The following is a 13493-nucleotide window of genomic DNA, read 5'->3' on the forward strand; positions in this document are numbered from 1 at the left end:
GCCTTGGTCAGGGAGGTGACCAAGAACCGATGGTCACTCTGACAGAGCTCCAGAGTTCCTCTGTGGAGATGGGAGAACCTTCCAGAAGGACAACTATCGCTGCAGCACTCTACCAATCAGGCCTTTATGGTAGAGTGGTCAGACGGAAGCCACTCCTCAGTAAAAGGCACATGACGGCCCACTTGGAGTTTACCAAAAGCCACCTAAAGGACACTCAGACCATGAGAAACAAGATTCCCTGGTCTGATGAAACCAAGATTGAACTCTTTGGCCTGACTGCCAAGCGTCAAGTCTGGAGGAATCCTGGCACCTTCCCTACGGTGAAGCATGGCGGTGGCAGCATCATGTTGTGGGGAGGTTTTTCAGCGGCAGGGACTGGGAGACTAGTCAGGATTGAGGGAGAGATGAATGGAGCAAAGTACAGAGAGATCCTTGATGAAAACCTGCTCCAGAGCGCTCAGGACCTTAGACTGGGCGTAGGTTCACCTTCCAACAGGACAATGACCCTACCCAAGAAGACTCAAGGCTGTAATCGCTGCCAAAGATGCTTCAGCAAAGTACTGAGTAAAAGGTCTGAATACTTACGTAAATGTAATATTTCAGTTGTTGTTTTTATTTTATTTATTGTTTTGCTTTGTCATTATGGGCTATTGTGAGGATTGATGAGGGGAAAAAACAATGTAACCAATTATAGAATAAGGCTGTAATGTAACAAAATGTGGAGAAAGTCGAGGGGTTTTGTATCCTATCAGAATGCACTGTATGTGTAGAATAGGCTTCTCTAATGGGGTACGTTGGGGACTGAAGATGTTTTCCAAAACCACTCATCCGTTCACTCATTCTGTTTCCAGTTCTGACATTTACTCACTGCTTAGTTCTCCCTTTGCCAGCTTTGTTTTTTCTAAATAAAACCTGTGTCAGAATAAATAGCTTGTTGATGTTAGGATTTTGACCAGCAGGCAATTTGGCATCTTAGTTTGGACTATGTTCTGAGTGAGTGACCTGGATAGAGGATGTTGTCTCTCAAAGGAATGGCCTTATTTAGATTCTGTTTTCATCAAAAGTATGTTCATCATGAAATGCATTCTGAATGCTATGTTTGCAACGATCACCGTCCTCCACTCAGTACTCATGCAGCAACCTGCTGTGCTTATATGCCTCCTTTTGTATTCATGAGATTGTGCAGATTGTGAATATTAGTAAGCACACATTATCTCCTATTTGCATTGCAAAGTAATGCAAGCTGTAAGGCATCAGCAGATTGCTGATACTCCCAAATGGGTTACATTGTATATCCCTGCAGCATGTGAAGACCAGTATGCTCAGGGATCTCCATTGTGGTGGTTAGAGAGATTTAATGTCACAATATTCTAGCTGTGTGTCACCTACCACAGAATACTGTATTGGCTGACGGTGCGGACTGACGGTTGCCACGGCTACCCATCATTTCTTTACTGAAAGTGTATTCCCCTCTCTCTCGGAGATAAGATAACGCATTCATGCGCTGCATTGTAGATTAGCCACAGCTACAAATGCCCAGACAGTCCTTGAAGATGGCAGAGTGCAGTCTGCCTCTGGATCTCTGAAGTAGAAGTGCCCCTCCCCCGAGCTCTGTCCGCTTATAACTCTACCTCCCCCCTCCACCCCCATCCCTCGCTTTTCCGCCTTATCTCAAAGTCTGCATGAGAGCTGCCCAACACAGACTCATCCATCTTTCCCCCTTTCTGCTGTGAGAGGATTATCTCAGGGTGTGGTGGTGTTTGGCTGGTCAGCACGGTCGGGGTCTAAGCCGCTCGCCTGGGTTCTGCCAGCGGGTATCAGCCTCATCACCTGTCACATTATTCATGTCCCATGTTTATTTATTTTTTATTTAACCTTTATTTAACTAGGCAAGTCAGTGAGGAACAAAAACCCGGACGACGCTGGACCAATTGTGCGGCGCCCTATGGGACTCCCAATCACAACCGGTTGTGATACAGCCTGAATACAGCCTGGATACAGCCAATATCCCTGTCTCCTGTGGAAATGGGTTTGTGCTGGGCTGTGTTCTGTTTATGGGATGGAACGAAAATAGTTACACAAAGATAATAGATATTATTCTCCTCTGAGCTAAGACAATTTCTGTACAGTTTGTTTGTTTCTCCCTCACTCTCATGTTATGAATGTGATAAGGACGTTTAGGCACATTTAGTGCGCTAAAATCTGTCAAAGCTGTCCATGCTTTCTCTCTCCATAACCCACAACTGTTTGGTTGAGGTCCATCACTCTAACCACTGCTGCCTCCCCCTCCCTCCCCCTCCCTCCCTCCCTCCCTCCCTCCCTCCCTCCCTCCCTCCCTCCCTCCCTCCCTCCCTCCCTCCCTCCCTCCCCTCCCCCTCTCTCCCTCAACCAGGTGAGGCTGTTCCAGTGGAGGAACAGCTGAGCAGTAAGGAGAAGAAGAGCAACAGTGGTGACGCCATGGCCACGCCCATGATTGACACCATCGCCCCACCCCCTGTCCCGCTATTGGACGAGGAGAAGACCCGATACGAGGGGCTCATCACCGACTTGTACCAGCAGCTGGATGACAAGGTGGGCGGGGCCAGAGAGGAATGGATGGGGCTTCCCAGTCTTAATGTTCACAGTTTCCGATAATGCCGGGAGCACATGAACGCAGCATGATGACTCACTGAGTGATGAGGGGTCATGGTCATGGATGACTGAAAAGGGGCTGTGTCTGTGGTTAATTGAGGTGGGACAGTTTGTAGATTTTATGAACCACAAGATGGCTTTAATCATATGCAAATGCTATATAATCACATACATGCATAATTCTGTGGAATCATTGTAAATCTTGTTTAATGACCCAGACATTTACCTAATACGGGGTGATTAGATTGATTATCCTCAGGTCATAAATCTCAAGTCAATTAACTGTTGGGAAAATAAACATTGGTGTGCACACCAATCCGTCTCACACTAGCAGCCATAGCCCTGCATTAGCTAACTCCCCCCCAAAAAGTGGATTACAGAGTCTTGGTCAATCCAAACCTGAATGCAACATTTTTGTATTGTATTTTTTTTCTTTCCTCCCATCTCAGGATGATGAGATCAACCAACACAGTCAGCTGGCAGAGAAGTTCAAAGAGCAGATGATCGATCAAGATGAGGTGAGCTTATCCAACCCATCTCCTTCATCTAGATGAGGTGAGCTTATCCAACCCTATACAACACATCTCCTTCATCAAGATGAGGTGAGCTTATCCAACCCTATACAACACATCTCCTTCATCTAGATGAGGTGAGCTTATCCAACCCTATACAACACATCTCCTTCATCTAGATGAGGTGAGCTCATCCAACCCTATACAACACATCACCTTCATCTAGATGAGGTGAGCTTATCCAACCCTATACAACACATCTCCTTCATCTAGATGAGGTGAGCTTATCCAACCCTATACAACACATCTCCTTCATCTAGATGAGGTGAGCTTATCCAACCCAATACAACACATCTCCTTCATCTAGATGAGGTGAGCTTATCCAACCCTATACAACACATCTCCTTCATCAAGATGAGGTGAGCTTATCCAACCCTATACAACACATCTCCTTCATCTAGATGAGGTGAGCTTATCCAACCCTATACAACACATCTCCTTCATCAAGATGAGGTGAGCTTATCCAACCCTATACAACACATCTCCTTCATCTATATTCCTTAGTGTCGTAGATTGACATGCTATAACTTGATAAAAGTGAAGGTATTCATCAAATTGAATTAGTGCAATGAGCAAAGGAGTATGTTTTTACCCTCATAAACAGAGTGCATCATTTGAATTTGTGTTTATTGCCATCTAGTGGTGACATATGGATCTGCATTTGATATACACTGAGTATTCCAACCATTAGGAACACCTTCCTAATATTGAGTTGCTCCCCCTCCCCATTTTACCCTCAGAATAGCCTCAATTCGTCGAGTCATGCACTCTACAGGGTGTTGAAAGCGTTCCACAGGGATGCTGGCCCATGTTGATTCCAACGCTTTCCACAGTTGTGTCAAGTTGGCTGGATGTCTTTTGGGTGGTAGACCATTCTTGATACACACATGAAACTGTTGAGCGTGAAAAACCAAGCAGCGCTGCAGTTCTTGACACAAACTGGTGCGTCTGGCACCTACTACCATACCCCGTTCAAAGGCACTTAAATGTTTTGTCTTGCCCATTCACCCTCTGAATGGCACAAATACACAATCCATGTCTCAATTGTCTCAAAAATCCTTATTTAACCCGACTCCTCCCCTTCATCTACACTGATTGAAGTGGATTTAACAAGTGATATCAATAAGTGATCATAGCTTTCATCCGGATTCACCTAGTCAGTCATGGAAAGTGTTCATGTTTTGTATACTCAGTGTACATTTTGTAGACCTTTGTTTCATCACGCACATCGCACACTATGCAAATTCTGTAGTAGTAGGGACTCGGTGTCAGCTGAGTCATATCAGATACAAGTATTCTTTCCTTAATGGTTTTTAAAGCAGCAATTATAGAAAGGGATTTGAATAAGAAAGACATTACCATGGTAACACGTCCATTACGATCTAGGCAAATAGTCAAGGGTTTGAAGGCTGGAGCAAGGCACAATCTAACTGCTGAGAGAAACAATTGCTTTAATGCCATTCTGTCATCTTGTCCACCTCCTGTAAAGTGCATTTGTGCTTTCATTTTGGGATATGGATTTATAATACCTCGTCTTGTGCCAGAGACTGTAAAATGATTCTAATCTGGTGTTATATTTGGGGGGGGGTCTAAGCACTGTGCTGGAAACGTATTGTTGTTTGAATTTAGCGTGTATATGTTATTTATACATGTGTGTGTGTGTGTATGTGTGTTCGCCTGTATGTGTGTGTATGTGTTCACCTGTGTGTGTGTGTGTGTGTGTGTGTGTGTGTGTGTGTGTGTGTGTGTGTGTGTGTGTGTGTGTGTGTGTGTGTGTGTGTGTGTGTGTGTGTGTGTGTGTGTTTACTCATCTCACCTGCCCGTCCATCCAGCTGCTGGTTTCGGCCCGTAAGGACTATGAGAAGCTGCAGGAGGACCTGTCCAGGCTGCAGAGGGAGAACGAGGCGGCCAAAGAGGAGGTGAAGGAGGTGCTGCAGGCCCTGGAGGAGCTGGCTGTTAACTACGACCACAAGAGCCAGGAAGTGGAGAACAAGAACCGCTCCAACAACCAGCTCAGTGAGGAACTCAACCAGAAGAGCGTGAGTCATATTGGGAGGAAGCTTGGTCTCCAGGGCTGTGTTTCATTCCAGGAAGATCCCTCCCCTCTGAACACACTAACCCTTTACAGTAGCAATCATCATCAAAATTGTTAAAAGATTTTTAGAACAGTTCTAATGAACGCAACAGTTGTATAATGGATGAAGATACTCCAAACGTTTAGAATTTTTTAAACAGAGTGGCTACGGATACAGAGTTTCTGTATCCCAATTTCCCCCAGGCTAAAAATACATATATTTCTGCACATTTACAGGATTTTTCTTTTACGTAGCGGAGTGCCAAACTCCGCTTCCTATGTAGCTGCTGTGCTGAGTGCTCCGTTGCCGCTACCCCTTCCTTGATCGCCTATGTCTGACTGGTGTGATTTCCTAAAAACTTCATGTTGTACACAAAACAGTTGTAACTTCCATGCCTCATTAAGCATAAGTGCAATTTCATATTCTTTTTTCAGGAGGGGAGGAGGCTGCACGCAGCTATTTACAGGTTTTACACTAAATGTGTTATCGACATGTTTGGTAGGGCTGGGAATGGCCAGGGAGCTTTTGATACGATATCATCACGATACATCGGTGCCGATACTATATGTATTGCGATTCTCACGATTCTATATTTATTGTGATTCGATACTGTGATTTTATTGCGTTTCGATGTTCCAAACATATTGCTCATTGTATGTCTGCTGCAGAGAGACAAGAGAGAGCCATGAGAAAACTAGTTTTGATCAGTAATGGAAATAAAAGTGCTAAAAACAAATTGACTCCCTATTTAAAAATAACATGGAGAACAAGCTATGAAGGAAAATACTGGAGTTTTGGTGCAGGTACAGCCAACTAGTGCAAAAATTATTTTGCAATGTTGTTCAAACGATACGATATATCGTAATCGCTCCCAAACTCATTGACGATCATAGATAAATTCAGCTTCATCTCAAGTTATAAAATGATGGTTATCCAATGATGGGATTTATAAATAAATACTATGGGCTCCCGAAAGGACTGATCTCTATAATGCTCATATTCTGAGCCAGCCATTAAAAATGGGTGGTCCACAGATCTAATTGAATCTGAATGACCCTTTAACTGGAACATAATATGGACAAATATGACCTTGGCGTCCCGTAATCTGAACCATCAATTTATACATTTTAAGTTTGTTCACAGACTGTATTTAACACCAAGAAAATGTTTTACTCCCAACTGTTCCCTGTGTCCCCTAAATCAGGTTGGCACATTCCTTCATATGATGTGGGAGTCACCTGCAGTTAAATGTTTCTGGGGAAAAGTTACAAAATTAATTTTGAATATAAATATTCAATGCTTTGCATCTATTATGTTACTTAATGATGCTAACCCCGTGAATCTCTCAATCAATCAGAGTAGATTACTGCTGGCAGGCAGCACTGCTGTGAAGAAAATGTTGGCTCTAAGATGGCAACCACCGCACTCTCTCCCATTTAACCAGTCGATACAGTTACTATTAGAAATTATAACATTATAATTATGAACAGCGAGAATGAATGGTGCTAGTCAAGGAATAATTCAGGCCTGGACAAATATACTTGACAGTAAAGAACAATCTCAGCTAAAGCCCCACACATACAAACCAAGTATATACAGTACCAGTCAAAAGTTTGGACACACCTACTCATTCCAGGGGTTTTCTTTATTTTTACTATTTTCTACATTTTAGAATAATAGGGAAGACATCAAAACTATGAAAGAGTGTGCAAAGCTGTCATCAAGGCAAAGGGTGGCTACTTTTAAGATTCTCCAATATAAAATATATTTTGATTTGTTTAACACTTTTATGTTTACTACATGATTCCATATGTGTTATTTCATAGTGTTGATGTCTTCACTATTATTCTACAATGTAGAAAATAGTAAAAATAAAGAAAATCCCTTGAATGAGTAGGTGTGTCCACGCTTATGACTGGTACTGTACGTATATTTAGACTTGTGTTACGTTCTTTGCTTTCAGGCCCACAGGGGAAGTGGTTGTACCGGGGGATCATCTCAAAACACAGACACGCAGTCTAATTAGAGATTGAATGTTATTTTTTCGTCATCATTGCAAACATTGGCTGCGCAAGAAGCAGACAGGCTGTCAGGTGGTGTTCTTTTTTCAGGAACTACGATATGGCAGCAACTGTACAGATCACCCTACATCATCACACAAAACACTGATTGTTTTTGCTCCAACCTGTAGGGACTGCGTCCAGCCTGTGCAACTGCAATATCCGTTACGACAGACAGAGAAGATTGTAGCCTTCATAATATATATGTTTTGGAATGTTCGTTCAAATCCCAGCAGGGTTTTTATTTCAGCTGTTCAGAAATATGAGGCAGAGACATACCATGGTACAGAAGAGGGTGTGTAATGTGCGAAACGTGAAGCGAGGGGGAGTGTGAACAGCAGCTATGTTAGAAAAACGAATGTGTGAGTAAAATAACACATGGGCAGAATGTGATCCGGATCCTTAGCTTGGAGAAAGAGGTTTCCAGATGGGGCGGGCGGCGGTGGGCGTGGGGGAAAACTCTGTATGGCATTTAAAAAAAAAGAAATCCATCAGATATTGACTGAATTATTGCACATACAACATTTTACTGGCATGGACAAATAATGAATGAAGTTCAGGTATTACATTTATTGTCAGCATTTTCTTAGAATGTGGGGAGGAACGACAGGCACAAGAAAAAGTATGAAAGAGTGGCAAGAGTGAAATGAAAGCAATCAATCCAGCGAGATTGCAGTGATTTTTCACCCTCAAACAGGAAATAGGAAAAGACAGATCCTCAGCTGGGCGGGGCATCCGCGTTGCTACGGATCTCAAAGGACTGGATATGTACATCTCAGGAACTATTGCTTTCACCTACCCAGTTCTCTCAGATCCGTGAAGGAGAGTGAACAAGGGCAGAGGGAAGGGAACATTCCTGGAATGAAACTCAGACCATTTCTCTAGCATTCCTATGCCCCATTCAAAACATATTCTAGAATACAGATTATGACTGGACTGTGATTGTAAAATGTGTGTGCGTTTCAGACCACTCTGGAGGGGGTGCAGAGGGAGCTGTCCAGTCTACAGGAGCTCAGCAGTCACCATAAGAAGAGAGCAGCAGAGATCCTCAGTCTACTGCTCCGAGACCTCAGTGAGATAGGAGGCATCATCGGCACCAGTGACCTCAAAGCTGTAAGGACACACATTATACAAACATATTACACAATTACACACTTACACTCATACACACATATACACACTCTGTCATTGAGACACACTACCTGTTACAAACAGTTTTCCGTACAAGCACATATTTCACACACTATCTCACTCACTCGTGATCTCTCTCTGCTCCTCAGATGATGGAGGTGAATGAGGTCATCGAGGAGGAGTTCACCATGGCCCGTCTTTACATCAGTAAGATGAAGTCGGAGGTCAAGTCTCTGGTGAACCGCAGCAAACAGCTGGAGAGCTCCCTTGTCGACACCTCCCGCAAGATGCAGGCCAATGAGAAGGAGCTGGCCTCCTGTCAGTTACTCATCTCCCAGGTAACCAGGAAGTGGATTTAACATCATTTTCTATATATATATATAAAAACAGTCCACTCTCATTGTCCTTCAAGAGTTGTTGAATATTTTCCTTTCTTCAGTTAACTATTCTGTTCATGCAGCTTGGTTGGAAAGTGAGGTAGTAGCTAGGTTTCAATCCAATTGGCGACAGATTTTCATGCAAATATTTAAAAAAATCTGCATAAAAACAATATGCGCATTTTCTCACCAGAGATGTGTTTCCATCAAATTGACTTGTTGCAGATAAAAAGGCTGTGCGTGATGACGTAGTGCACATAAAATACCTTTTGCGGTTAAATTCCCATGTATCAAATAAAAAATACAAGTTAAATGGGTTTCCTTCGCATTTTCAACTCTACTGATGGTTTTCTCACAAAAAATGTTGAGTTATATAGCGAATGTGCCCACTCTGGTAGTGCTGTTGGCTAGATTGCACATATAGCCTACGTGATGAGACTATTATTATGGACAAAAGAGCGAGATTCTTTTTACTTGTCAGACGGCAGCCAAGCATCGATCAACATGTCACCAGAACATGACCCTCGATATTTATTGGAAAGGAGCATCAAGCTCACCATCTTGCACATTCACCACCCTGTGAAGTTAATCATAATTAATTTCATCTGTAGCCTAATAAACGTCATGCTTTCCTGTTGAGTCGTAGTGGGAGGACCACACAACATGTCATCGCGTGACTCTTAAGTTTACTTCGATACGATGATTATTACAGTATATCAATATTTGCGCATAAAAACGTTTCCACCAACATTTTCACCGACAATAATTCATTTTACAGACACAAAAATATGTCACAGACACCAAAAGAGCTCACCCTGTCTAGCGTATATTGTTTTGTCCAAATGTGGAAAGTTTACCGAAAAAAATCTGACCTGTCATGACATTTTTTTTATCCGACATTTACTTTACTCGCATTAGAAAATTTGATGTAAACCTGGTTAGAGAAAGTATTATTTTCCACTGTTATTAACCCCGTCCCTGTCTGATGGTGTGTGTCCTCCATGCAGCACCAGGCTAAGATCAAGTCTCTGACAGACTACATGCAGAACATGGAGCAGAAGAAGAGACAGCTGGAAGAAAGCCAGGACTCCCTGATGGAAGAGCTACATGCACTACATGCACAGGGTGAGACATGCAGACACCAACACAAACATGCCTGTCACCAATACGTCCATCACACAAAGAAAAAAAACTGTCTCTTGTTTTATCATTTCACATCTACACAGAGAAAATGAAAGAGGTACATGTGATGGATAAGCAGAAGGAGCACCTGACCAAACTGCAGGATGCAGTGGAGATGAAGGTAAGGATCTCTCTATTTCTCTCATCCTCCCTCTCTCATCCCTCCCATTTTCGATGCACCCCCTTTCTCCCCCCCCCACTCTCTTTCAGGTTCCTGTGAAAGAGAAATAAAATCAATGAACTTTGACCCTTGACCATGTGTTCCCCTCTGCACTCTGTAGAAGACCCTAGAGGAGCAGATGGAGAACCACAGAGAGGTGCATCAGAAGCAGCTGTCTCGCCTGCGGGATGAGATCGACCACAAGCAGAGGGTCCTGGACGAGCTCAAGGAGTAACATCCATTTTATTTATTTCAGTTACAGGTCTTTTTTTTAAGTCCCATTTCAGGTAGTAAACATAGTCCCATACGATAAGGACAGTATGTACAGTGTAGCATTGATTTATACTATGCTGAATAGTGACCACTGTGCTCTCCCGCTAGTCTGAACCAGGGGCTGCAGCTGGAACAGAGGAAGCTGCAGTCAGACTATGACAAACTGAAGGCCGAGGAGCTGGAGAAGGACGAGCAACTGCAGAAGCTTGTGTAAGTCTGCCTATTACACTATCTACCACAGCTCTGTTCTGTTCTCCTCAGATGTGTGTGTAACATGGTTATAACATGGTCATAAATAGGTTATAACATGGCATAACACGTTTGTAACATGAAATGAATCGCCAAGCCCTGAACACCATGTGTTCTCTCTGCTGTAGCTTCATGAATGAGAAGAGAGAGCAGGCCAAGGAGGACCTGAAGGGGCTGGAAGAAACTGTGGTGAGTGGATAGAGTTATTATAGCGTACGTCTCAGGTGTTGATTGATGTTGAACTCATTGACCATGAGATGTATCAATTCCACCAGGCCAAGGAGCTTCAGACCCTGCACAACCTGCGCAGGCTTTTCATCCAAGAGCTCACCTCCCGCGTCAGCATGGTAAGTACAGGAAGGATAGGTTATTGGGGGAGATATCTCCTTAAGTCTCAGCTGGAATGTTTCCACTCTGTCAACTTTCACATATGCACTAATTTGTGGGCTTACTGTATGCCTTTACATCCACCTTTTCTTCTAACAACTAACAAGGCTGTTGCCGTTGTTTGGTGAGGTGTTATTGGTTACTAAGGCCAGAAGGCGAAGGCAACAACAAACAAGTCGACGTTAGGAACCAGTTTCCCACACTATGTACCATATACTGTAAATGTCAGCAGTTGTGGTGTGTACCACCACACCACCAGTCACGAGTCATGACCCAGTCAAATTCCTTCTTGGTCACGGTAATCCCATCCAAAACTATGCAAATGAATGGCGCTGATGGGTAGCCTACCGAACCGAGTAATTGGAATAAAGAGGACAAATGGTGATGGGAGTTAGAGCTCCAGGTCCGAAATGGACACAGGAAAGCTCCGGACCCAAAATGCGTGAATACATGTTTAAAACACGTTCCCGAAATGACCTAAAGAACAACTGGTCTGATCCGAGTGAGGGAAGCAGCAGAAAAGGCAATTGTTTTGTTACTTTATTAAACCGGAGCGATGGAGAAAGGGAGAGAGCGAGAGACACAGAGCTAGCAGCTGTCGGTTAGGGAGCGGAGGCCATGCTGTGTGTTAATGTGTGAGTGTGAGTAAGACACTGGAGGTTCGGAGCACCTGAGCAGAGACATGGAGGGAGAGACCGCAACCACTGTTATCTCGTGCTAAACTAGCTTCTTGCTAGTTATTTATTATCCCATCCGATTATATAGTATATCATATAGTACCTGTCTTGACTGCATCAAACCGAGAGACGCTAGCTAACTATGCTAATTGATGCTAGCCATAACATTACTGCTCTTCTCACTGTCCTACAGTTAGCCTACACATAACAACAACTTGGTCGTTGTAGCCTTTCTTTCTCATTTCACTTTTAATACTGTAATTTTAATTCAATCTTCCATTGATTACATATCCCCTAACTTGCTTGCCCCACAAGCAGAGCAGCATTGCAATTGTCTCTGTCTCCGCGGGAAGCACAAGGATCAGAGCGCATTCCTTTTTTGCAACTTTTTCCAAATCATCAATATAGAGTCGCATCATGCAGCCCATATGTTTTGATTTCTAGGACATTCCCAGATATATAGGCTCATTGCAACTAAATAAATAGTGGATTTTATTGTGATGGTGTAGGCTATGTTAAATACATTTATTACACTTATTAACATGTAGATGTTCTAGAGGTCCCCATCAGCAGCTTCTATGCATAGAAGATGCTAAACATGTTTATGTTAATTAACCTTGAGACCGGCAGTCATTCGCCACTTACCGTCCGACACAATTTTGTGACCGCCCCAGCCCTATGTGTGATGTCACTTCCCTGTTTCTGTCCAATCAGAGTGCAGAGATGGATAATGATGAGGCCGGGGGCAGTCTGGCTCAGAGACAGAGGATCACCTTCCTGGAGAACAACCTAGAGCAGCTCACCAAGGTCCACAAACAGGTAGGAATCACACACACACACACACACGCACACACACACACACACACACACACACACACACACACACACACACACACACACACACACACACACACACACACACACACACACACTGTAACTACATATCCTCCTCTTCCCCATCTCTCCTCTCCAGTTGGTGCGTGATAACGCCGACCTGCGCTGTGAGCTGCCCAAGCTGGAGAAGCGTCTGCGGGCTACGGCTGAGAGGGTCAAGGCCCTGGAAGCGGCCCTGAGGGAGGCCAAAGAGAGTGCCATGAGGGACCGCAAACGCTACCTGCAGGAGGTGGACCGCATCAAAGAGGCCATGCTCTCCAAGAACGCCTCCAGGAGGGGGCACTCTGCACAAATAGGTGAGAGACAGAGGTACACAGTAGAGAACGTTGGGAGAAGTTGCCCCCTACATGTGTCTCAGGGAGCTTCATGTTTCGTAACTGTATCCAGTGATAAATGATTTCCAGGTAACTTAAATATAGCTGACATATCTCTGTATTAATATATCTGTGTGTGTGTGTGTTGTACAGGAAATTGTATGAAAAGTTTAATATCAGTGTATATTCCCTGTCTCGCCCCTTCTCTCTCTGTAGCTAAGCCCATCCGTGCAGGACATCAGCAGCACTCCACATCCTCTCCCTCAGCGGGTCATTCCATCCGTGGAGGCTCTATCCGCGGGGGTGGAGCGGTGTCTAGCCCTCACCACTACCGCCACCCGGCCTCTCCATCACCCCACCGCCAGCAGCAGCAGCAGCAGCAGCACCGCAGCAAATAAAGCACAGGTTAGTACAGGACATATTGTCATTAGCCATTGATCAATTCATTAGTTGTCTTATTTTCATCATTCTGTATGAGAAAATAAAGTGTTTTGTGGGAACATATGTATGA

General features: G+C 43.9%; 1 protein-coding gene across 1 annotated transcript in view; it reads left to right on the forward strand.

Moving 5' to 3' along the window:
* Positions 1–13493, forward strand: part of kif5c (kinesin family member 5C) — a 41681-nt gene that overhangs the window by 24597 nt on the left and 3591 nt on the right. The window contains exons 12-25 of the mRNA XM_014173493.2: positions 2393–2571; positions 3081–3149; positions 5036–5242; positions 8305–8451; positions 8619–8807; positions 9854–9971; positions 10073–10149; positions 10310–10419; positions 10570–10671; positions 10839–10899; positions 10986–11057; positions 12489–12593; positions 12748–12964; positions 13199–13387. Coding sequence (XP_014028968.1) covers positions 2393–2571; positions 3081–3149; positions 5036–5242; positions 8305–8451; positions 8619–8807; positions 9854–9971; positions 10073–10149; positions 10310–10419; positions 10570–10671; positions 10839–10899; positions 10986–11057; positions 12489–12593; positions 12748–12964; positions 13199–13380 — 1835 coding nt within the window. The 3' untranslated portion in view covers positions 13381–13387. The remainder of the gene's footprint in view (positions 1–2392; positions 2572–3080; positions 3150–5035; positions 5243–8304; positions 8452–8618; positions 8808–9853; positions 9972–10072; positions 10150–10309; positions 10420–10569; positions 10672–10838; positions 10900–10985; positions 11058–12488; positions 12594–12747; positions 12965–13198; positions 13388–13493) is intronic.

This window comes from Salmo salar, chromosome ssa25, assembly GCF_905237065.1.
Source record: "Salmo salar chromosome ssa25, Ssal_v3.1, whole genome shotgun sequence".
Taxonomy (NCBI): Eukaryota; Metazoa; Chordata; class Actinopteri; order Salmoniformes; family Salmonidae; genus Salmo; species Salmo salar.